This window comes from Mus caroli, unplaced genomic scaffold (assembly GCF_978045245.1).
Source record: "Mus caroli unplaced genomic scaffold, Mus_caroli_1 scaffold_4, whole genome shotgun sequence".
In the NCBI taxonomy this organism is placed as follows: domain Eukaryota; kingdom Metazoa; phylum Chordata; class Mammalia; order Rodentia; family Muridae; genus Mus; species Mus caroli.
In genome coordinates this window covers 5,582,460-5,607,329 of record NW_028227259.1, presented here as the reverse complement: position 1 = coordinate 5,607,329, position 24,870 = coordinate 5,582,460, and the positions used below count along the sequence as shown (strand labels likewise).

The window sequence follows — 24,870 nt, the reverse complement described above, 5'->3', positions numbered from 1 at the left end:
CTAAATCACCATGACACAATCACTCATGTCAGCTTATAGCCCTGTCTCCCCTAGCAAAAGTAAATCCAAGCTATTTAACCTTCTTGGCTGAGTTGACTCAGCAGGCTGTGCCATTTGCTGCCAGGAGCAGCATCTTCATTGAGACAACCATGTTTGGTCTTTTGTGAGAGTGTCATATAAGGTTTCTGATAGACTTGAGTTCATGGGACAAATTCAGGTGGGGATTTCCTTGAGTGGTCATTCTTTAATTTTTAACTGCAGTTATAAACTAAGGCAGTACTTAAATTTTTTTCCCTGAAGCTAAGTCCCAGATAATTCTTGTGTCATAATTTTGTTTTAACCTTTTCTAATTTTTATATTTATTTTGTGAAAATGTGTTATTTAATACTAATAAAGTTATATGATTAAACACCAATTAATCATTCACAATTAAGTAGTTAATATAAGACACAAGCATATTATAAAATTTAGTGATAATATAAACTGAATATTTATCAACTATGTACTTGACTTTTAAACAACATTTAACTCTATGTGTGTGTGCGTGTGTGTGTGTGTATGTGTGTATGTATATGTGTGTACACAAACATGTGCCATGTGGATACGTGAAGGTCAGAAGAACACTTGTGGGAGTCAGTTCTCTCCTTCCATTATTGGTAGATAGTGGAAGTCCCAGGGACAGATCTGAGGTCACCAGGCTCGGAATCAGTCAGCTTTATGCTCTGAGCCATCTCAGTGCATCTCCCCACCCACTTCCTTTTGGAGATCTATGTAGATGAGGCTGCCCTTGAACTCTCAAGTCTCTCGTTCTTTTCTCGACCTCTCAAGGGTGAGGATTACAGGTGTGAGCCACCATTGACCTAGCTTATGCTAATGCTGACGATACATGCTAATATAAGATGATTTAATGTTTTTAAATGTATGAGGTGGTTCCCCACATGGTTCCCCAGGGGATCTCCATGCTCCTGGAAGAGCTTCACATGCTGATTTAATTCTGGAGAAGAAACCACAGAGGGGAATTTGTAGTCTAAGTAGTTTCATGTGTTTATAGTGTGGTGTGAGTGGAGGATCTGAGAACAGGGTTAAGTAGAAGAGACACCCATTGTCCGTGCAGAAAAGATGCCGTGGGAAAAGGTGAGGTTCAAGTGTCATTCTGGAGAAGTGAGCTCCTTAACTATCGTTATGACTTCACGTAACCCTGGGTATCCCGGAAAGAGAAGGATTCTTGTCTTACTTATAAGTATGTATGTACACACACACACACACACACACACATACATACAGTTTGTTAGTTTGCTGTGTGTGACGGGCACCAGTGGAGGGCAGAAGACACCTCTCAGTATTTGGTTCTCTCCTTCCCACTCTGTGCGACCTGAGGATCCGACTCGGTCATCCGCATTGGTGGCAGGTGCCTTTACCTGCTGAGCCATGCCATTGGCCTTAGTTTTAGCAGACTTTGCTCTCTATAGATGTGCCTGTTCTCTCGGTGCTTCAGCCATGCCTTACTTAGCTTAATGTTTTCAACACTGATCCACACTGTAGCTTGTGTACTTCATCCCTTTTTAGTGCTGAATAATGTTCCATTATTTATTCATTGTCTTAATATGAATTTATGCTAATTAAATTCTTTCACTATGAATAGTGGTGCTATTAATATCTGTACACAAGATTTTGTGTGGGCTCATGGAAACTGGAGCGTGCCACAGAGCAGCATGTGTGTCAGAAAACAATAACCTTGCTACATATAGTAGTGTGCTTTTTGTTTCCCAAATTCTACTTCATATTTTCTAAATACCCTGGCCATGATACATTTGGTGATTTTTATAGAGGTTTTCTTTTTCAGAGAAAACCCAAATTGCAGCACTGGACAGGGTGGGGGTGACCCTAGGCAGCAGGGATATGAACCAAGCCCTCTCTGCTGCTGCCTTCTGCCCTGTCCCTGGGGTGTTCTTCCTTTGTTCTGGTTGTTTCTAATAATAACTTTCCAGGGAAACAAGTCCCATACCATAAAGATTTACACTTTAAATGCAAAATTTAGTGTTTTTAAAGACTGTTTTTAATAAGCTTGTAGTCATCTTCACTGTGGGGGTTTTCCTCTTGTGGTAGTTTGTATCACAGAAGTGTTTGTGGGTGCTCCAGCATGCTGTTCAGATCTTCATCCCTCTACTCCGGTTCTCTCTCTCTCTCTCTCTCTCTCTCTCTCTCTCTCTCTCTCTCTCTCTCTCTCTCTCTCTTTTGAGTATTTTTTAAAATTGGATATTTTCTTTCTTTCTTTCTTTCTTTCTTTCTTTCTTTCTTTCTTTCTTTCTTTCTTTTTCTCTCCTGGTTTACAGGAAATGAGCAAGAACAGCATTTTTTTTCTTTTTTTTATTAGATGTTTTCTTCATTTACATTTCAAATGTTATTCCCTTTCCTAGTTTCCTTTCCAAAAATCCCCTATCCCCTCCTCCCTTCCCCTGCTCCCCAACCCACCCACTCATGTGTCCTGGCCCTGGCATCTCCTATACTGGGACATATGATCTTCGCAAGTCCAATGGCCTCTCCTCCTATTGATGGCTGACTAGGCCATCCTCTACTACATATGCAGCTAGAGACATGAGCTCTGGGAAGTACTGGTTAGTTCATATTGTTGTTCCTCCTATAGGGTTGCAGACCTCTTTAGCTCCTTGGGTACTTTCTCTAGCTCCTCCATTGGGGGCCCTGTGTTCCATCCAATAGCTGACTGTGAGCATCCACTTCTGTGTTTGCCAGGCACTGGCATAGCCTCACAGGAGACAGCTATATAGGGTTCGTATCAGCAGAAGCTGGGCCAGTGTTGGATGCAGCCTACAACTTAGTTGAACCGGTTTCATTTTCTTGCAGTGGATGCTCATATTTAATAAATATTTCACCAATCAACCATGTGTTCCCAGATCTCTAACAGTTTTCAGCAAACATTCTTTCTAAAATCTGTTATTCCCAAGTTAATTGTGTTATTTTCCTTAAGAAATAATTAGGTTAGAAAAGCCGGAATGCTTTTTTTTCCTTAGTATCATATGTTCATGGCAGAAAGTGTTTGGGAGGAAAGCACGCAATGTGCTTAGTATTGTCACTGCTGTTGTTACTGGTGTGCGTGCTCTGTGAGTGCACATGTGTGTGCATTCATGTGTGTGCACATGTGTGTGTGTGCATGTGTGCATGCTGTGTGTGTGCATGTGTGTGTATTCCTGTGTGTGCACACGCATGTGCATGTGTGGTAAGGGGGTATGGTATGTTTGTGCATGTGTGTGTGCACATGTGTGTGCATGGTGTACGTGTGTGTGTGTGTAGGTATGGGATGTTTCATTTCTCTGAGGCCTTGGCCTCACATTTCACTTGAAGAGAGACAAGGTCTTCTTCCTGTGCGCTTCTGGCCCCTGTCCATTGGTGTGTCAGTTATGTCTGAGCCATTAACCACACCTTCTTATAGCTCCTGCTCTGTGCAGTGTGTTGTCACTAGAATTGCAGACCCTTTGCTTCTCTCCTTGTCCTTCTGTCCTTGAATAATAATGGGAGCTGAGGAGATTGGAAAGCGTGTAGTAGATTTGGAGTCTTGTTCTTTTTTTTCTACAGAGTTTTAACTTGCAAGCTCTGTAGTGTATAGTTAAATATTTCTTTTTTCTTTTTCTTTTGGACAAGATCTTGCTGTGTTTTCTAGGCTAGTCTGGTGCTTGCTTTATCACCCAGGCCAGCCTCAGACCTCCTGTAGGTTTTCTGCCTCAACATCCTGAGTGCTGGAACACACACATGTCCATCATACTGTGCTCCATCAATTCTCTGATACTGCACATGCAGTTTGTGTGTGTATGCACGTGTGTGATAATTCCCTTTAATGACTTGGTATGTGGACTGACATCTATTTTCTTCACTTCACTGATACTTACTGAGGGTGTCCTATATGGCAGGCACCATTCCAGGCCCTTGGATTATATCAGTGATTATTTTCTCTTTATTCTGAGGCCCATATTTTAGCAGGCATACTAGCCAGCAGTAAGTGCTGTGGGAATGAGAACAGCATGGCGGGGTGGGGGTGGGGTGGGGTTATGGTGTTGGGATGGTGGAGCAGCAAGAAGGCATAGGCTGTAGTCTCTCTTGCAGTGTTGGAGATTGACCTTAGGACCCGTGCATGTTAGGCAAGCACTCCACCACTTCAGTAATGCTCAGCCCTAGATTGTGATCATTAGTAGGGTGATCCATGGGTCCTCAGAGAAGACCTCCAGGGAAGGGGAAAGGGAATCATGCAGGCATCTAAGAGGAACATTACAGGATGGAGTAACTGGTAGATTAACCCCAAGGCCTGTCACTAGCAAGAAGGGGGTGCTTGCCAGCCATGGTGGCACAGCCTTTAATCCTAGCTCTCAGGAGGGCAGGGCAGGTAGATCTCTGTGAGTTCTACATGGAGAGTCTGGGTCAGGATCATAGAGCTCTGGTTGGCCTAGAACTCCTAGCCCAGGCTGGTCCCAATCCTGTGTTAATCATCCTGCTTGTATCTGCTAACTCTTTGGAATATAGGTGGGTGTCACCACCTCCAACCAGGAAAGTCTTACTAGGGGTGGACTTTGTGATTATTCTTGTCTGTGGCTTGGAGATGCTATTTGGAATAATTCTTATTTCTGGACCTAGTTTTAGTTTCATCCCTATAATGTTTAAAATACTGGATAATCTCATCAAGGAAGACTAAGTAAGTGTTCAGTAAGGTTTCTGGAGGCAGCCCAGTTTCTTTCTTGTGCCACAGTCTTATAATATAGTACATCTGGGTTCTTCTCTGCATAGCTATATTATTTTTGTGCTCTTAGATGAACTTATATTTTATGGTTAATACAAGCATGGAAGTAAGCTTCTCCTTTTGTGTTTGTAGATATTCTCACTGCCAACTTGCTGTAAGAGCTTGCTAAGTAGCAGGTACTTTTTTTTTTTTCTGTGCATAAAAGATGAGGGTGCTTTCAACTCACCTTTGAACATATCCTGTTTCACAAAGAGAGGAAGTAGACACAAACTGCATTAAGACACTTTTATTAGCTGTCTAAGAGAGAAAGCAAGATGATTCAGCATCCTAACAGACTCTTCTGCCAATAGGAGTTGAGAATCTATCTGAGGAACTTAAGCCAGGGCATATCTTAGTGGTAGTGTGTACCCACTGTGTACAAGACCCAGCTCTTAGTTCCTTTGACCATAAATATGAAAAAAGAGATAAAAAATCCCTTATAGAACAGACTCATCTGTCAATTTTCTCAATGCAAGAATGAATCACAGAACCCTTTGAAACTCCCTAAAACTCGGCATTCCACCCTCTTATGCTGTCCTGTAGTGATGCGTTTTGTAGGTCATGCAGTTGAGTTGCTACTGAACTCACTGGCAAACATTATGGGAATAAAGTTTTCAGTAAGAATCACTAGAATGCATATGCTGACAAGGACTGGGCTCTCTGTGACAGTGCTGTTGCTTATAACTACTAAACAACAAGCCACTAGCGTAGTTTATGTGAAAGCCATAGTCACTGTAGTCCTGATGAGTACTTCCCACTTTAGGCTAATACAACTTATCAGACAACTTTTCTCCATATGATTATCCTAGAACAGTTGTCAGAGTTGAAGCATAAAGGCCACGTGTTAGGGGAACAGAGATGCTGGGGACAGACCGCTCAGACAGCGTGAGAGTCCTTGTCAGCTAGAAGTGACAAGGCAAGCAAAATCAGTCTGACCACTCACTGAATCAACAGAAAATGTTGTTCACATATCCTGCCTTTTGGTGCTTATATGGCACAATAATATACATCGTTGCACTTCAGTCTATTCTGTCTTCCCAGCATCTCTCAGAGCTTGCCATTTAATGAATGCAAAGCCCGAGACTTAGAAAGCTGAGATAACTTACCCAAGATCACTTATCTTAGGAAGGGATAGAGCTCGTATGTATAAGGAGAAAATGTGGCTCTAGGATCTAGAGTCGTTGTAGCTTGTCTTAAACATTGAACAGAGGGAAAACTCTTTGAGGCCAGTTTAAAAACCTGGGTTACCTTACTGCCTTGTGTACCAGAAACACACCTTGTCAGACAATAGGGGTCTGTGGGCAGGGCCTTATGTTCCTCAGGGTCCACTGTGGTTTTCATGGAGTCTTTGGCGGCACACATTGCATTCAGGCTTGCTGGCTCTAAGGAAGATAGATAGTGGGCCATTCCAGGAAGGTCAGAGAAGGATGGAGATGGTGCAGAGGCAGTTTGCTGAGGATGCTGGTCTGGGGAATGTTTGAGTCAGGAGCCTTTGCCAGGAGGCCATTTCTGAGAAACTCAGTGGGAGAGGCTCAGAGAGGCTGACTACCCACACAGTTTTGAGAAGTGAATAAATGTTCCCTGGGCATCGTTTCATAAATTAAATGAAAGGTGACCTCTGTGGTACTTGAAGTGTCCATCTGCTTAGAGTAGCAAAGAATGAACTATCACCAAACCAAATTTCACGTTTTCCTTTGAAAAACGACTCAAGATTTCCGTAGAAATCCTTTCTTTAACTCAGAATGTCATATGCATGGAGTTGTCATAAGTCTGCACTGAGTAGAAGCTAGGAGTACAGAGCATAATTTAATTCAGCTTTGTATGAAAACACTAAACACACAGAGACCCGGGTCACCCATATGAAAGGCAGCAGACGACATCTCAGACCCTGAGTATGTGCACTTTGGTTGACACTTGGGATCTGTGCAGAGAGAGAAAATGGCTCCAGTCCAGCTCTGGGCTCAGCAGCTCCACTGTCCTGCCCTCACGAGTGATTCTAGTTGATGTGACCTTCTGTTTCTGACACTGTGGTGCTTAAGTGCAGTCAGCCTTTGACAGGAGGTTGTTTCGGTTACAGGTTGAGTTCATGCTAGAAGCCATGAATGGTCAAACTAGGAGTTTCATTCCTGTTTGTCTTCAGGAGTGAGGCCATGATGCTGAGAAGCCATGAGGATTCCAGCCCTGGGCTCTTTCAGAGCTAATGGATCTCTGTCTGTGGCTCTGACTTCATGTCAGTGAGCATGCTCTAGAAGCTCCTCTGCAAGGCACGCATCTTTCCTTCACCCAGAGACCACTTATTCCATTTATTTACAGTTCTTGGTAGATTTGCCAAGCTACAGAATTTGGTCCTTTCAGCTGTATAGGTCTGTAGCTGGCTACATGCTTTTCTTGCCGTGATTTGTGTACATGTGCACACATGAGCATGATGAGGTAGGAGTTGATCTGTAGAGTTTTCTTGTGTGTATAGTGTCTCTTAGTGTTTCCTACTTCAAGAGAGAATTGAGACTCAGTATATTTAAAAAATGTTTTCCACATCTCCAAGGAAAGTCTTTAATGCTAAGGATTAAGCAACCAGCTTGAGTGCAATAGTGACTTGCTAAGGTGAATAATAGAAGCTCAAATAAAATTATTTTCTAGAGTTTATATATCCATATACAACTGAATAATTTCATTATTTTGCTATCCCTTAAATTTTTGATATATGTCTTTGTTGTATCTATTAGTGTATTTATTCACTTAGGTTTTTGTATTTGTTTGTTTTGAGACAAGGTCTCACATGTATTCCAGGCTGTCCTGGATACATATAGCTCAGGCTCACATCATACCTGTGTCTCTCTCTTGCCTCCCATATGCTGAGATTTGAGCCACGTACTACCATGCCTGACTTTATTAGTATGTTTAGATTCAGATATTATAAAAGGTAGAATATCTGAAAAGACTATACACCAGATATGTGTAATGTAGTATATTTAAAATAAGTTTTTAAATGATATTTATGTTTTACTTCAAACATATATGGTAGACAGTTTCTTCATTTTCTCTCTAACTTAGTGGAAAGAAATACCCATTAAGCAGCTTGGAGATCCCAGCTGGTATTATGTAGGAACCTGTGAATTAAATCAATAAGCCCATGCTTTTAAGGCATGTTTTTCATAGGTATTCATGGATTTTTAAGATATTTTATGATATTCCTATGTCACTATCACACACATACATATATGCACATATACCTATGTCTGCTTCTCATTGTTTTCCTCCATTACTGTGGTATCTGGGGAGTTGAGATGACTATTGTGTGCATCCCACCAGCCTTCATCCCACTACTTACATGATGAGTTTGTAGTGGTCCTGTCTTTAGAGCTCTGTCATCTTGTGTCACAGGGTCACTTTTGGTCACTGTTTGAAAGTTACAGATAAAAACCACTCTGGGAACATGGTTCCCACTGTAGATCATGATAGACCACTGCAGTGATTTTTCTCATCCAGTGACGTTTTGTTTTTTTAAATTTTTTCTTGAATTATCTCTTGACTATGTTCATTGTTCATGGGAAACTTTTGGACAGTTGGGATATGTAGTAAAGTATGAAACTGGTTCTTTTAAAGGTTATTTTATGTGTGCGTATGAGTGTGTGTGTGTATGTTTGTGAATATATGCGCGAAAATACCTCTAGAGTTATGTAGCTGTATTTTCTAGCCTTAGAAGAGTGACCAAGGCTAACCCAGTGGGAATTTGTTTCCTAAAGAACGTCTAGTAGAATTGGTACATGCCAGTCATTCACTCTAAGGTTTTGTTCAGAGACATTCCTGAGTTTTCTTTTATAAACACCAGCGCTGGCTCCTCAGTGTAAATGAGCTTAATTCTCAGACACCTCTATTATCTGTAAACAAGATGAAATCAAGTAAGCAACAAAAAAAGACAGAATAGAGTGGGCAAAATACATCCCGATGTGAAGAACTCAGCATTCTCAATTCTGCTCTTTGGAGTTGGTCCATTCCTGCTGCTGTCTCTAGGACGGACTGTAAGTTAGGTGGCAGGTACAGCTCTTGTTTACAAGTTTGCTTTTGGAATTGGCTTTAGGGCTCAGTGACTAATTATCCACTTTAGAGTGCCGCAGCTTGATGGCTCACGGATATTTCTTCCTCTTATTTCCCCTGCTTTTACTTGGCATTTACTACTAGCATCGCTCCCTACAGCGAATCTTCTTACTGCAAACTCCACCTCTTAAGGTTTTCTGACGTCACTGTGGTTATAGCTATTTCCGATTCTTTTATGTGAGAAGAAGGTGGAAGGTAGGAAGTTTTGCTGATTCGGTTCTAAATCCCGTGGAAAACCTACTGTGGGCTTAGATGAGCTCTTCCCTCGCCTCTCCCAGGTCTTTCCTGCACTGAGGAGGAGCATCAGTTTCCCAGTGCTGAGTCACCTGAGGGATCTTTGCCCACTGATTTTCTTGGGGCTCCTCACACTCAGATTCAATTACAGCCCAGTGTAACTATAGATTGTGTTGTGCCCAGACTCCTAAGTATCTTAACCGACTCCATTGACCTTCAGGATTATGCAAGCAAGCATTTTTTTTTTTTTGTTCATGCCTGAAATTAAAGGTCTAGTAATGGGCAGTTAATGGCGGGGATGCTTGGGAGACTGACTTATCAGAAGGTAGCTGAAGCATAAATAGGTAATGAGGCTGCCTGGCTTCCTGAATGGAGATGAGAAAATGGGACCTGGTGCCAGCACAGGTCAGCACGGTCTCTGCCTCCTGCTGACTGGAACAGGGGCCACTGGAGAAAAGGGGCCTCAGGATCTAGAAAGTCACAGAGTCCAGGGTTGTCAACAGATGCAGGGAATGTTGCTTAAGACGTCGTCTTATGGGCTGGAGAGATGGCTCAACCGTTAAAGGCTAGGCTCACAACCAAAAATATAAGAAGTCATCTTATTCAACATCTAAATAACATATCCTTTGCCATTGGGTAGAAAACCCCCACATAGATTATGTTTATATCAACTGTGGAAAAAAAATAAAACAAAACGACCCTCTAAATAGAGCCAACAAGAACTAAAGTTTGAGATGGAAGGCAAGGAAGAGGAAATAAAAGTCAAAATTTTGGGGTTCAGTGATTTTGAGAAACATTTCTACAAGGAACTCGGTTTACTGTCCACCAAGTGGACACTAAATAGTATCCGTCTTGGTTCTTTGTTTAGTTTAGTTTTGTTTTGTTTTTTAAATAAAATGGCAATGATTGGAATCTCCATGTTATTTATCTGCATTCCTCATATGTGGCCTGGTTTCTACTTCCCTTTTTCTTCTCTTCCTTAAATAAAAACTTGAAAACTTGTGTTGTTTTTGATTGAACTTAGTGAAGTTTAGGCAGAGAGTTTTCAGAACATACACGTTACTTTTGAGGAATACTAGAGAGTGTTGAGTGAGTTGGTACACGCCTGTCGTCTCAGCACGGGGCCTGAAGCAAGGATGTTCCTGGGAATTTGATGTCTCCCTGGACCACAAAGCCAGCACAAAGTCAGTTAAAGCTAGAACATGAAAGTCTGTCTTAAGAAAACAGAAAGTCATATTTAGGAAATCAGTAAGTAGATGTGGATCATCAGTGTCAGTAATAACTTTTGTTATTATTGCTTGTAAATAGTAAAGAAAAGGAATGTGAAATTCTGTATATTGAATACCTATTACCACAGAGGTCTGCACACACACGTCTTAGTGTTCTTTTGATAAACAGTGCATTTCTTAGAATGGTGATTTTCACTCTGTCCTCCCTTAGACTCATTTGGGGTCACTGTCAAAGATGTCACCTTAGGGTTGTTCACTGTAGAGCAAACAAATCAGAGTTGCAGAGTCCACAGCACAGGCTCCAGTGCATTTATCGAAGTTTTCTCAGGGAGAATTCAGCATGTGGCCAGCGTTGAGATGTTCCTTCATTCCTGTAGTTTACGCCTGACCTTCCCAAACCCATTCCTCAGACTGTCTGGCTGCGTTCCAGCATTTCTCATCATTTCCTGTGCTGACTGGACCCAGGTTTTGAACCTCTGTTGGTCTTTTAGACGGTGTGTGTGTGCCGCTTTCTCAGTCTGAGGAGCACCAAGTCACTGCAGGCTACATTGCAGACAGAGAGCTGCTCTGTAGCTTACACTGTTAGGGCACATTTGCATATTTTGTAACCATTTGGTGGCTTTTGACTGTGAGACTTGGGAGAGGGTGCAAGGACTGCATCTCACTCATCTTCTTACCCCCAGGGTCAAAACTCTAAAGGATGAATGGACCCACTGCCTTGTAACAAGTCCACACAGTGTGCATCATTGCTTTCTGCTCTCTAAAAGAGGTCAGAGGCTCTAAAAGACTTGTTCCAGTTTATTCACTTGTAGATGAAAGAACCATCATTTCATCCTGGATTAGCTCTTTTAAGTCATCTTTAAAAAACGTTTTTATTGATTCTTTGTGAATTTCACATCATGCATTCATCTCTAGTCCCTCCATATTTGCCCTCCACCCTTGCAATCTCCCCTCCAAAAGAAAACAAAAAGTAAAAAAAAAAATAATAAAATAAAAAAAAAAGTAAAAAAACAACCTCTCTGTGGAAGCCACAGTGTGTCCCAGTGTGTCCCAGTGTGTCACACAGTATACCTTTTTGCCCAGACAGCTTTACTTGCAAATATTCATTGCAGTCTTTGGTCTGGTCCAAGGCCGCTGGCTTCTGCTATACTATCAATATTGGATCCCTACTTGGAAATCCTGTTGTTGCTGGATGATAGAGTTCCTGCAGCTTTGGCTCTGCTGGACAGGCTCCTGCATATGCTCTGGGGGCTCATAGATAGGGTAAATGTTGGGGTGGGCCAACTCAACGTCCTGGATCTGGGCCTGGGTTGTAGGTGAGTTGGTCAGCTCTGCTTTGCCCAAGCCACTGGGGCCTGCTTGCCAGACAGAAACCAGAGATGTATTTATCAGAGAGTCATCAATACAGAAACATGAATGGTATCACTTATATCATGTATGTTGTGTTAGCTCACTCTCCTTGCTAATGGCTTGTGTACAGTTCTTCACAAGGTTGTCTGAGATCTTAGCTGCCTGGCTACTCTTACTCACGTGGCCACACAAATGCTACTGCAAAGAATAGCAACCTTGGTGGATTGGGGTTTCAGTCTCAGGCCTCTGACAAAAGTTTACTTGAGGCAGTGGGGTAATGGGTAGGACGAAAGAGAGGCTACTTCTTATGATGTCCAAATAGGGCTAATATGTACAAGTGTTACTTGGGATTGGCTGTTTGTCTTTTATTAAACTGAAGATACTAGACTTCTAGGAATCCATCAACTGAGAGAGTATTCAAGAAACAAGAATAGCTAAAGATTCTGCTGCATACTTACAATCTTTTTAATAATGTTAATTAGTTTTACAATTACGTTGCATAACACCACTTGGTTGGTAAGCTTCCTGGTCCATTACTAGTCATTAACTTATGCTCAGGTTGAAATCACTTAAGAACCTTCACTTTTGTCAATGTTTGACTTTACCATGAATGCTTTACTGCCGGCTTACTTTTTAAAATAACGTTGCTAATAAGGCAATCTTGAAAAATTGAATTTTAACCTCTGGCATATATAGGTTGGTTGGCTCTGGTTTGCTGACTTTAGATGATGTCAAAAGAAAAGGACAGGATGCCAAGAAGCTGAATTTATAGGGAACGTGGTGTTATATTAACTTCGTATTTAAATTTCAGATGTTTCTGTGAATAATAAACAGGTCCCAATCTGGAAATCATATCAAGTTCCTTGGGTCCTACAATTCTATGATTCATTTTTGAAATTAGAAATTAAAATTAACCTTATGTAATTATACCGATTTATTAAGGGTTTTTACCATCTAGATCGTTTGAAAAATATTATTACATTTTCCTTCTGCAGCCTTTGTTTCACAACTCCTATAGATTGTTAGCCATATTTTTCATACCTATGTCAACAATTCAGTGAAAATGGATATTTATTTATATATTAAATTGTAAGCCTGAGTTTCTAAACCTTTAATTAGACTGGTCTTAGAGCACACTTCATGTGTCAGATGAGGTCATACTGAGTTCTAAAACAGAGTTCTAAAACAGAAGTCCAAAACTTGTTCTTCACATTCAATTTTCTTTCTGTAGCCTCTAAAACTGCAGCTCAGAGATCATTCTCATGTCTCTAAGGATGTTTCTGTCACAATTATCACTTACCAGAAATCATGAAAACCTGCATGTATCTCTGAACCACAGAATGACAGCAAGGCCTTCAGGTAAGGTGGAGAGGCCTTCTGGGAGCTGGGTGCCAGGCCGGCCACCAACTGGTGTACTTGGAAGTGACTTTTGCCCATATGAGCCTCATTCTTCCTGTTTGTAAGATAAAAGGCTCCTGTGAGTCCAGTTCTAGGAATCTTTTCTGTACTATTCTGTAACGCTAAAGTGTTTTGACAGCTTTGAAAATAAGAAATGAAGAGCTGAGGTGGTAGAACTTTTGCCTTGGCTGTGCAAAGCTCTGTTTCAATGCCTCTACCCCTTAAGATCAAATTTTGTTTTTGCATAATAAGCATAAGTCCATTTTAGTAAAATTTTTTTTGTGAAAGAAATATCCCTTAGATATAGTTGTCATCTTCTTGTCCTTGTCTTCCTCTTCCTCCTTCTTTTAGGTGCGTGTGGGGTGTGTGTGTGCTGGGGACTGAGCCCATAACCTTGCTCATGGGAAGAATGCATTTCTCTGCTGAGCCACACACACGAAGGACTTCTGCTATTCCTAACTTTTCATCTTTAACGTAAAATTAATAAGTTGGTAGTCTACATGAGCTAGTTGTCTCCCCTCACACACTTTGTTTTCCTTCAACTTGTAAGGTTAAAGCTGAGGATGATCCTGCGTCATTAAAGCTGTGGGGAATAAGCTGGACTCTTTTTTTTTTATTAGATGTTTTCTTTATTTATATTTCAAATGCTATCCGGAAAGTTCCCTATACCCTCCTCCCACCTGGCTCCACTACCCACCCACTCCCGCTTCTTGGCCCTGGCGTTCCCCTGTACTGGGGCATATAAAGTTTGCAATACCAAGGGGCCTCTCCTCCCAATAAGGGCCGACTAGGCCATCCTCTGCTACATATGCAGCTAGAGACATGAGCTCTATGGGGTACTGGTTAGTTCATATTGTTGTTCCACCTATAGGGTTGCAGACCCCTTCAGCTCCTTGGGTGCTTTCTCTAGCTTCTCCATTGGGGGCCCTGTGTTCCATCCTATAGATGACTGTGAGTATCTACTTCTGTGTTTGCCAGGCACTGGCATAGCCTCATATGAGACATAAGCTGGATTCTTAATGCTAGAGGACTCCACAGTGCAATTCTACTTAATGTATTACTTCTGCAGTGTAACCCAAGGAAGTACCTGCCTTTCCTGTTTGGATTACTTATCTACTAGACATATGAAGTCAGCTCCCAAATGCTAGAACACCACATAGAATGCAAAGATACTACACTTGCATTTATCTTACAGCCTGTGTGGTATTGTGGTTGGATGAGGTTTGACTGTGTCTCTCGAAGGTCCATGAGCTGCAATTATGGTCCCAACACTGGCTTGGCTGGAGCAGTGGATCCTATGAAATAGACATTGGACCTGGGGAGAGCTACTTAGGTCATAAGCATGGTGTGGCCAACTTATGTAGGCCTCCTCTGATTGAGTTAGTTCTCATGAGAGTGGTTCGTTTCTGAGACAGGGTCTCACCATGTAGCCCTGGATGCTCTAGAATTTGCTGTGTATACCAAGCTAACATCAAACTCCGAGGTCCTCCTGTTTTCGTGTCCTCGTCCCAAGTGTTGGGATTAAAGACACACTGTGACTGACCCACAAAAGTGGTGTTTTGTACAATGAGACCATTGCAGGTTCTTTGCCTGATTCATTATCACATGTTGTAGCCAGAGGTCCTTCGTGAGGCAGGTGTCTGGCCATCTGGCCATTTGGACTTGTCACCTATCAGAACTGTGAGCAACATAAACCTGTGATTGTATCTGTTACTCAGTGATGAGTATTTTGTTATAGCAACATAAAATGGAGTAATAATTCCCGAAGGCCTCTGTGTAGAATTTGATACTTGTGACCAAACAAGTGTCAACCCTGCTGCTGTGGATGCCTTGATTTGTAACCCAGCAATGGAGGAAAATATCATACAATATTGGTTCACTGAGTGTTTTGAATTTGTTTTAGCAGTGGTAGGGACCCTGTATCAATTCCCTGTTATGGTTATGACACCTTGCTCAAAACATAGTGTCTTAAAAAATTAAAAAAAAAAAAAAAAGTCCAGTCCTGTAGTTCTGGAAAGCATTGGCTGTCCTTCAGGAGGCTTTTCTTTTCAAACCTTTTTAAGTGTTTTCAGAGGTCATTGGATAACGTGATGTCTTCTCCTTCTGCCACGTGGGTGCTGAGGATTTACACAGGTCTCCAGCTTGGCAGCAAGTATCCCAACCACTGAGCTGTTACTATGGCTCGGTCTTTCAGGGGCCTGGAGGGACATTGGCTCCTTGAAGTCTCTGAAGGCTGCCCATGTGCCTGATCATGCCACCAATCTCACATTGCCCTGCTCTCTACTCAAATCAGCGCATTTTCTCCATTGTCTTCTTGCTCCCTCTTATAAAAGCTGATGTTATCAGACAGAAGCCCCCCTTGTGACCCAGGATAGTCTCCCCATAAGTTCTCAGCTTAATAGTTGCTTTTTATGACCCTTCTTTAAGGCCATGTATTCCCAGTCCTAGGGCAAGAGTGTGGACCTTGTGTAGGGCTGTTATTCTGCCTTCCTGTCATTGCTGTACCTCACTGACTTACTACCACAGAAAGGTCTTCTGAGACCACCCCGAGACCAGCATCTGTTTTATTAATTCTTTTTTTCCCACCTCACACCAGTCAGAATGGCTGAGATCAAAAACTCAGGTGAGAGCAGAAGCTGGTGAGGATGTGGAGAGAGAGGAACACTCCTCCATTGCTGGTGGGATTGCATGCTGGTACAACCACTCTGGAAATCAGTGCGGTGGTTCCTCAGAAAATTGGACATAGTATTACCAGAGGACCCAGGTATACAGAAAAATTTGTTGACTCTTAAGAGAGTGGTTATATTTTCTAAACTTACTTATTTTTAATCTAAGTGACAAGTCACTGTCTGTTTCTGTGTAGTAGGCAGGTAGAGCAGAAACTTGGTCAGTCTAACTCCTCCTAGCATGTGGAGTACTGTCAGAGAAGTTTGTTCAGCTCACCTTTTTGATTATAGCTTTTGAAAAATCACCTTGCCGGGTGGTGAAGGCACACACCTTTAATCTCAGCACTTGGGAGGCAGGGGCAGGTGTATTTCTGAGTTCGAGGCCAGCCTGGTCTACAAAGTGAGTTCATGGACAGCCAAGGCTACACAGAGAAACCCTGTCTTGGAAAAAAACAAAAAAAAAATAAGAAGAAAAATCACCCTATGTATGTTATAATTGTATTAAGTAATACACACTTAAAAATGCTTAAACCTTAGTTAAAATAAGATTTCCTTTTATTTCCTTTGAATTTAAGTTTTCCCTTGACTGAGGCCTGTAGAAACAATAAACAAAAACATACAAAAACACATATTAAAAAGGAACTTCAGGAAGAAAATTTATAAAAATCAGACTGAATTACCCTGTGAAAACTGAATAGTACTACAGGGTATTATGTTAAGTGAGGTAAGCCATGCAGAAAGACAAGTACTTATTATCGTTTCTCACTTATGATAGCTTAAAATGTTAGTCTAGAAGAAGAGGAAGAGGGGGAGGGAAGGAGGGAGGAGGAGAAGGAGGAGGAGAGAAAGGAGGGAAAGAAAGAAGAGGAGGAGGAGGGAGAGAGAGAAGAGTAGGGGGAGGAAGAAGAGGAGGAGGGAGAGGAGGAGAAGGAGGGGGAGGAAGAAGAGGAGGAAGTGGGAAGGGGAGGAGGAGGAAGTGGGAAGGGGAGGAGGAGAGAGAGTCATAATAGTAATTATTAAAGCCAGGAAAAAAGGAGTGAAAAGGAGCTATCAGGGGGTTGTATAACAGGTACCGCACACATACAGTGGAGTAATGAGCTCTTCTGTACTGTAGGATGATGGGAGTTCACAGTAAGCTCTTAGATATTTTATGAAAAATTATAGGAGAAGAGCTCAGAGGCTCCAAATATTAAGAACTGGTAAGGAAATAGAAATTATCATCACCCTGATATAATTTTATAAAAATGTTTTGAAATATTACACTGTACCTTGGACAGATAAGCAATTATCACATGCTAATTATCAAGGAAAAAAGAATTAGAATGAACAAAAACAGTAACTACATTACTGAAATTAATGGTAGTGGTACCGGACTCTGAGCTATCAAACCAACGTAGCCTGTTCACCACAGATTTATGATGTTAATATTGACAATTCAGAGGAGACGGAGATAAAAGCTGTTACAGTCACATAAGGGCCTGGAAGAGGACAAGAGGGAAAGTTTCATTTCAATTGAGACATCAGTTCTGGTAAGTAGGCCTTTCCTGATGTAGTTCCCAAAACAGGATCTTAGTGCTTCAGGAAGCCCAAGGAGCTTTGAGGCAGAAATAAACTGTCTATTGACCTGGCATTTAGATCGAGCAGGCCTAATGGGAAGACTGCATCTAGAAAGCAGGTAATTTGTAGTCACATCATGGTTTACTTGGGCATCCAGGTGATTAATAAGACAGCCTGTTAGTGAGAAATACTAACAGAATACTCCAGAAATACTGAGTCAGCGCCTAGTGCTGGACAGCACCAATTCCTTGATTTCATCCTGCTCTGCAGTGAGGAGAGAGATGGAAGACTATGGGAGAGGAGTGTTGTGGACTGAACTGGGCCTTCCAAAAATTCATGTACTGGAGCTGTTACCTCGTGTGGCTATACATGAAGACAGGGTTTTTAAAAGAGGAGATTCAGGTTAAATGAGGTCATCCAGCTGGGGTCCCTAATCCAAGAGGACTCCTGTCCTCAGGGCAAAGAGGAGTGACTCTGAGAGTTCACACAGGAAGACTGCATGAGGACATGGTGAGGCCACACAGACGACTTGGGAGAAACTGAACCTGTCAGCCTCTGTCCAGGGACACCCATCCTCCAGAACTGTGGATAAGGGACTCTGTTATTTAAGTCACCCCACCTGTGGGCTTCTGTTAGGGCCTCTGTGGCAGTTTCTAGGCTGAGTCCTGAGATTCAGATAAGGTTGTTTTCTGGAAACTGCCTAGGGCAAGGGTCTGGTACAGAAAAGCTCTCAGGAGAAGTCGTGAGTAAAAGATACAGGCAATGTTGTTCTTTTGAACTAGAGAATAGATGAAAGAAGTCCATGTGGACAGGGTGCAGGGAAGAGCACTGTGCTTGCTTGGGGTGGGCAGGAGATGTTGCTGTGGTAGAAAAGCAAGGCTCTTTGATAGAACAGGGAGTTGTAAGGAGTGACTCCAAGGACACTGGTAAGTGAAGGAAAGCAGGGCTTGGTGGTACCTGGAGTTGGCTGTGAGGAGTTGGAAGAGTTGTGCTTGACTGACTGACGAGGCTGAAGGAATCTGAACCCTTGCTTTTCCTGGTCAGAGGAGAACTGAGGGCTTAGAAACCGGTGTACAGGAGTCTCCCACCCACGTTCTTTCAGATGCTGTTCAGTCTTGTTGCCCCAGAAAGCTCTTTTATTGCTAGTTAGGCCTCTTTTTTCACCACGTCCTGAATGTAGTGAGCGTGAAGTCCAGGGCTGGTTGCAGCCCCACTGATGCCCTGTTCTTGGATTGGCAACACTATCAGCCTCATTTGCTACATCAGGCTGCTGAAGTGGGTTCAGCTCTAACACAGTGTTCATTGTTTCTCTTCATGATAGCATTTATATATGTTTATTTTATTAGGCACATATGAAAAAACAGACCCGACAGCACACAAACATACAAACAGAAGAATAACCACTATAAAAATCTGGTAGTCCATAGTCTACTGCTTAGAGCTAGTGACTATTGGCACTGGGAGTGCAAGGAAAAAGCTGTTATGGTTCCTGTAGTTTATGGCCATGATCATCCAATATGCAAATATGAATATGATCAATAGGTACGTTTAGAGCCCCTGCTTGTTGTCAGAATTCGTAGGATGACACAATAAACAGTGATTATTTTTGTCAAAGAAACATTTTGGGGAGGTGATATTCTCAGGATGTACAAAATCTTAAAGTTTGCTCTTAGAAAGAGGTGGCAACGTCTTTGAAATTAGGTCTCACCACTTAGAACTGGAATGTTATTTTAAAGGTATACCTTAGAAGTTTGATGGAGGATTTTTTTTTTTTAATTTTAGTTTAACTGTCTTCCTTTAAGTATATTTATTGTATTACTTCACTCTTGAATGAAGCTTAATTTTGAAAGTGCTGCTCATAGACCAGAGAACAGGGCAGTAAAGTTGGATATGCAGTGTTTCCTGAAGAAAGACAAAGCAGAAAAGCAGGCTGATGGTAATTAACTTTGAGCTGGTGAGCACTCAGCTCCCAGGAAGGCCCACCACTTTGCTCTAATATGCCGCCCTTTATCGTCCTCTCTGAACTGTTGTCTCATTTCTGATGCCAGGAGCCTTTCAGAAGCATCCTAGGTATGCTCACATCTGGTCACCACAGCTGCCTAGTAAATCTGCTTTACCTTTCTGATGTTGCAGCTGACGCACGTGGACAAGGCAAGCTTCCGGGTGGACGCCTTTGGAACCTCTTTCATTCTCGATGTCCTGCTGAACCAGTAAGTGCCTACTGCTGAGTTGTCTTCACATCAGATATGCTACCTAGGGACGTCAAGGTGTCCATGCTGCTGATAGTAGGAAATGAATGCACATTAGAAGTTGAACCATGTTACCAGCTCACTTTCAGAAATGTGGAATGGAAGGCAAGGGTTCTTCCAGCACCTGCATCATGAGAACATGTCCGACCTGAGTTTCCGATGGATGATAGATTAGGAAATACACTTAAGGCAGTAAAAGCCCCTTTCTCTCTGTGTGTGTGTGCTTGTATGTGGACATATCCATGTACATACGGGTTCATTCGTGTATAGGTGGGTCTGGAGCTCAGAGGACAATTGGTGGAATTCGGTTCTTACTGTTTGGGTCCTAGCCATTGAAATCAGACCCTCAGGCTTGGTAGCAGGCACTGTGGCCTGCTGAACTGCTGAGCCATCTTAACTGTTTCATTCTTGTGGTTTTTGAGAGAAAGGGTCGGGGAAAGAGAGAGGGACTTTTTACTCATGTGCATTCTGTCCAACTTGCTTATGTTCTTTGAAAAATTCTTCATGTAAAACCACATATGACCATATTTACCAGAACAAAAATAAGAAGCTTATAATGCTGAGAGAAAAGTAGATTTTAAAAAAGATATGGTATGAAGATATTAGAAAATGTTTTTCTTTTTGGCCTGGTATCTATACTAAATGTAGGTGGTACATGGCTATTTCCTTTTTAAATTTTTCTTTACTCTTGAATTTATACATATGTATAATGAAATACTGTATAATCTTAACCATAATTACTCAGTTTATATACCTCTACTTCTCTATTTCTCATATTACCTCAGCACATTCTTTTCCCGACTTTGTGCCCCCTTAAATTACAAACTGAATCTAGTTAGTACCGTTCATATATGCATGGACATGGGACTGTTCACTGGAGCACAAGCATCCTACCAGTGGCCACATCTCAGAAATGATTGTCCAACTCTCAGCAACATACTACCACTGACTACTCAGTAATCCCTGACAATACCTATGCTGGTGTTTTGGCTGGCTTGATCTTACGAGGACGTACGCAGGTGACTCCAGCTGCCGTTGGTTCATGGGTGCACATGTGTATCATAGTCACTTGCTATGGTGAAGAGACACCATGACCAAAGTAACTCTTATAAAAGAAAGCATTAAACTGAGGGCTCGCTTAGAGCTTTAGAGGTTCTCCCATTACCATCATGGCAAGGAACACGCTCATTGCAAGCATACTTGATGCTGGAGAAGTAGCTAAGTGTTCTACATCCTGGTCGGCAGGCAGCAGGCAGAGAGAGATGCTGGGTCTGTTGTGAGCTTTTTGAAACCTTCAAGCCCACCTCCATTGACACACTCCATAAGCCCACCTCCAACAAGGCCACACCTCATAATTCTTCTAATCTTTCTCATAGTACCATTCTCTGGTGTCTGAGCATTCTAATATATGAGCCATTGGGGGAATTTCTTATTCAAACCACCACAGTCTACAAGACAGCATTCCATAGCGCTCTTCCCCATCCTCCAGCTCTTATGTCTTCTTCTACCTAGTTTTCTAAGATGTTCCTTTGTGTGTGTGTATGCCTGTGTGTGTGTGCATGTGTGTGTATGAGTGTGTGTGTGCATGTGTGTGTGTGTGAGGCATGATAATGTAGACATCCTGTTTGGGTTGAGCACTAAGTCTCATATTCTTGGTGCTTTGACAAGTTATGTATCTCTCCACTGACTGCTGACCAATGATAAAGAAGTTTCTATTACCCAAGTTAAGAGCAGCCAGGGTCTATGGGTATAAACATATAAGCACAGATATTTAGAAAGCATTTTAACATCATGACCATTGATGTTAAGAATATAACCGTAGAAGGTTTTACTCAGGGCTGGTCACTTCCTAGCCATGGGCTAAATAATTTTTACACTCTCAGAAAAGGAATTTCATTTCGTGGAGCAGGACTGAAGTCTGGTCACAGCGTTATGACTTACTCCACACCAGTTGCATTGTTATTGCACCATGGGGCACAACTTGCCTGTCAGGTTGGAGTTGCAGCATGCAGAGCAAGGGTAAAGCCATGATGTGTTTTCGCCCCCATCAGCCTAGGTAGCACCTTACAGCATGGCCCATGATGGAAATCAGGAAATTTCTTGCTTATATTTTGATTACTTTCTCTGTCTGATAGCCAAAGTGTGTGTATGCATGTGTGTATGTGCGCTTGTGTGTATACACATGTGAGCATGTGTGTGTATATGTGTGTGTGTGTGCACGCATGTGCATATGTATATACACGCACACATACATATATTGTGTGCATGTGTGTTGTTTTCATCAATAGGGTATTTTTTTTTTTTTTGGTTTTTTTTTTCGAGACAGGGTTTCTCTGTATAGCCCTGGCTGTCCTGGAACTCACTTTGTAGACCAGGCTGGCCTCGAACTCAGAAATCCGCCTGCCTCTGCCTCCCAAGTGCTGGGATTAAAGGCGTTTGCCACCACGCCCGGCTCATCAATAGGGTCTTACAGTCCAATAAATCCTCATAAGTAATGGGAACAAGAGCACAGCTAAATGACAATAGTCTCTGTTACTTTTCAGATTTCTGGGTTCTCCCTGACCAAATAACTTGTAGGGAGGCATCTCACGACTTACTGCAACTTTTTTTTTTTTTAACATACTTTCCTCAATTACATTTCCAATCCAATCCCAAAAGTCCCCCATAGCGCCCCCCACTTCCCTACCCACCCATTCACATTCTTTTGGCCCTGGCATTCCCCTATATTGGGGCATATAAAGTTTGCAAGTCCAATGGGCCTCTCTTTCCAGTGATGGCCGACCAGGCCATCTTTCGATACATATGCAGCTAGAGACAAGAGCTCCGGGGTACTGGTTAGTTCATCATGTTGTTCCAACTATAGGGTTGCAGATCCCTTTAGCTCCTTGGGTACTTTCTCTAGCTTCTCCATTGGGAGCCCTGTGATACATCCAATAGCTGACTGTGAGCATCCACTCCTGTGTTTGCTAGGCCCCTGCATAGTCTCATAAGAGACAGCTATATTTGGGTCCTTTCAGCAAAATCTTGCTAGTGTATGCAATGGTGTCAGCGTTTAGAAGCTGATTATGGGATGGATCCCTGGATACGGCAGTCTCTAGATGGTCCATCCTTTCATCACAGCTCCAAACTTTGTAACTCCTTCCCTGGGTGTTTTGTTCCCAATTCTAAGAAGGGGCACAGTGTCCACATTTTGGTCTTCATTCTTCTTGAGTTTCATGCGTTTAGCAAATTGTATCTTATATCTTGGGTATCCTAAGTTTTGGGCTGATATCCACTTATCAGTGAATACATATTGTGTGAGTTCCTTTGTGATTGTGTTACCTCACTCAAGATGATGCCCTCCAGGTTTATCCATTTGGCTAGGAATTTCATAAATTCATTCTTTTTTTTAATTTATTTTATTTTTTTTTAATTTTTAATATTTTTATTACATATTTTCCTCAATTACATTTCCAATGCTATCCCAAAAGTCCCCCATAGCGCCCCCCACTTCCCTACCCACCCATTCCCATTCTTTTGGCCCTGGCATTCCCCTATATTGGGGCATGTAAAGTTTGCAAGTCCAATGGGCCTCTCTTTCCATTGATGGCCGACTAGGCCATCTTTCGATACATATGCAGCTAGAGCAAAGAGCTCCGGGGTACTGGTTAGTTCATCATGTTGTTCCAACAATAGGGTTGCAGATCCCTTTAGCTCCTTGGGTACTTTCTCTAGCTTCTCCATTGGGAGCCCTGTGATACATCCAATAGCTGACTGTGAACATCCACTCCTGTGTTTGCTAGGCCCCGGCATCGTCTCACAAGAGACAGCTATATTTGGGTCCTTTCAGCAAAATCTTGCTAGTGTATGCAATGGTGTCAGCGTTTAGAAGCTGATTATGGGATGGATCCCTGGATACAGCAGTCTCTAAATGGTCCATCCTTTCATCACAGCTACGAACTTTGTCTCTGTAACTCCTTCCCTGGGTGTTTTGTTCCCAATTCTAAGAAGGTGCACAGTGTCCACACTTTGGTCTTCATTCTTCTTGAGTTTCATGCGTTTAGCAAATTGTATCTTATATCTTGGGTATCCTAAGTTTTGGGCTAATATCCACTTATCAGTGAATACATATTGTGTGAGTTCTTTTGTGATTGTGTTACTTCACTCAAGATGATGCCCTCCAGGTCCATCCATTTGGCTAGGAATTTCATAAATTCATTCTTTTTAATAGCTGAGTAGTACTCCATTGTGTAAATGTACCATAATTTCTGTATCCATTCCTCTGTTGAGGGACATCTGGGTTCTTTCCAGCTTCTGGCTATTATAAATAGGGCTGCTATGAACATAGTGGAGCATATGTCCTTCTTACCGGTTGGGGCATCTTCTGGATATATGCCCAGGAGAGGTATTGCTGGATCCTCCAGTAGTACTATGTCCAATTTTCTGAGGAACCACCAGAGTGATTTCCAGAGTGGTTGTACAAGTTTGCAATCCCACCAACAATGGAGGAGTGTTCCTCTTTCTCCACATCCTCGCCAGCATCTGCTGTCACCTGAATTTTTGATCTTAGCCATTCTGACTGGTGTGAGGTGGAATCTCAGGGTTGTTTTGATTTGCATTTCCCTGATGATTAAGGATGTTGAACATTTTTTCAGGTGCTTCTCTGCCATTCAGTATTCTTCAGGTGAGAATTCTTTGTTCAGTTCTGAGCCCCATTTTTTAATGGGGTTATTTGACTTTCTGGAGTCCACCTTCTTGAGTTCTTTATATATATTGGATATTAGTCCCTTATCTGATTTAGGATAGGTGAAGATCCTTTCCCAATCTGTTGGTGGTGTTTTTTTCTTATTGATGGTGTCTTTTGCCTTGCAGAAGCTTTGCAGTTTCATGAGGTCCCACTTGTCAATTCTCGATCTTACAGCACAAGCCATTGCTGTTCTATTCAAGAATTTTTGCCCTGTGCCCATATCTTCAAGGCTTTTCCCCACTTTCTCCTCTATAAGTTTCAGTGTCTCTGGTTTTTCTGAAGTTCTTTGATCCACTTAGACTTGACACACACACACATACATACCTTCTATGTAGGTCTTCACAACTGAACTTGGGTCTTCTGCAAGTGATCTGAACCATTTGTAGAGACTGGAATGTTCTTTCGTTTTGGTCTTTGATGCAGCTTTGATTCTTTCCCAGGAGCCCATAGTTTGTATTATATCAGAGAACAAAGATTAATAAAGTCACAGAAAATTCCACTTTTATTCTTTATACCTTTCTATTAAAGTACCAATCATTCCAGTTTCTAAGAGTCTATCAAATGCATCAACATTTTCATTGAC

The 24,870-nt window shown here is 42.0% G+C and overlaps 1 protein-coding gene across 17 annotated transcripts in view; it reads left to right on the top strand.

Moving 5' to 3' along the window:
• Adam22 (ADAM metallopeptidase domain 22) overlaps positions 1-24,870 on the top strand; it is a 259,361-nt gene that overhangs the window by 11,450 nt on the left and 223,041 nt on the right. For all 17 annotated transcript variants that reach the window (XM_085836417.1, XM_085836408.1, XM_085836416.1 and 14 more), the window contains exon 3: positions 19,446-19,522. In XM_085836417.1, the coding sequence (XP_085692543.1) occupies positions 19,446-19,522 (77 nt within the window). The remainder of the gene's footprint in view (positions 1-19,445; positions 19,523-24,870) is intronic.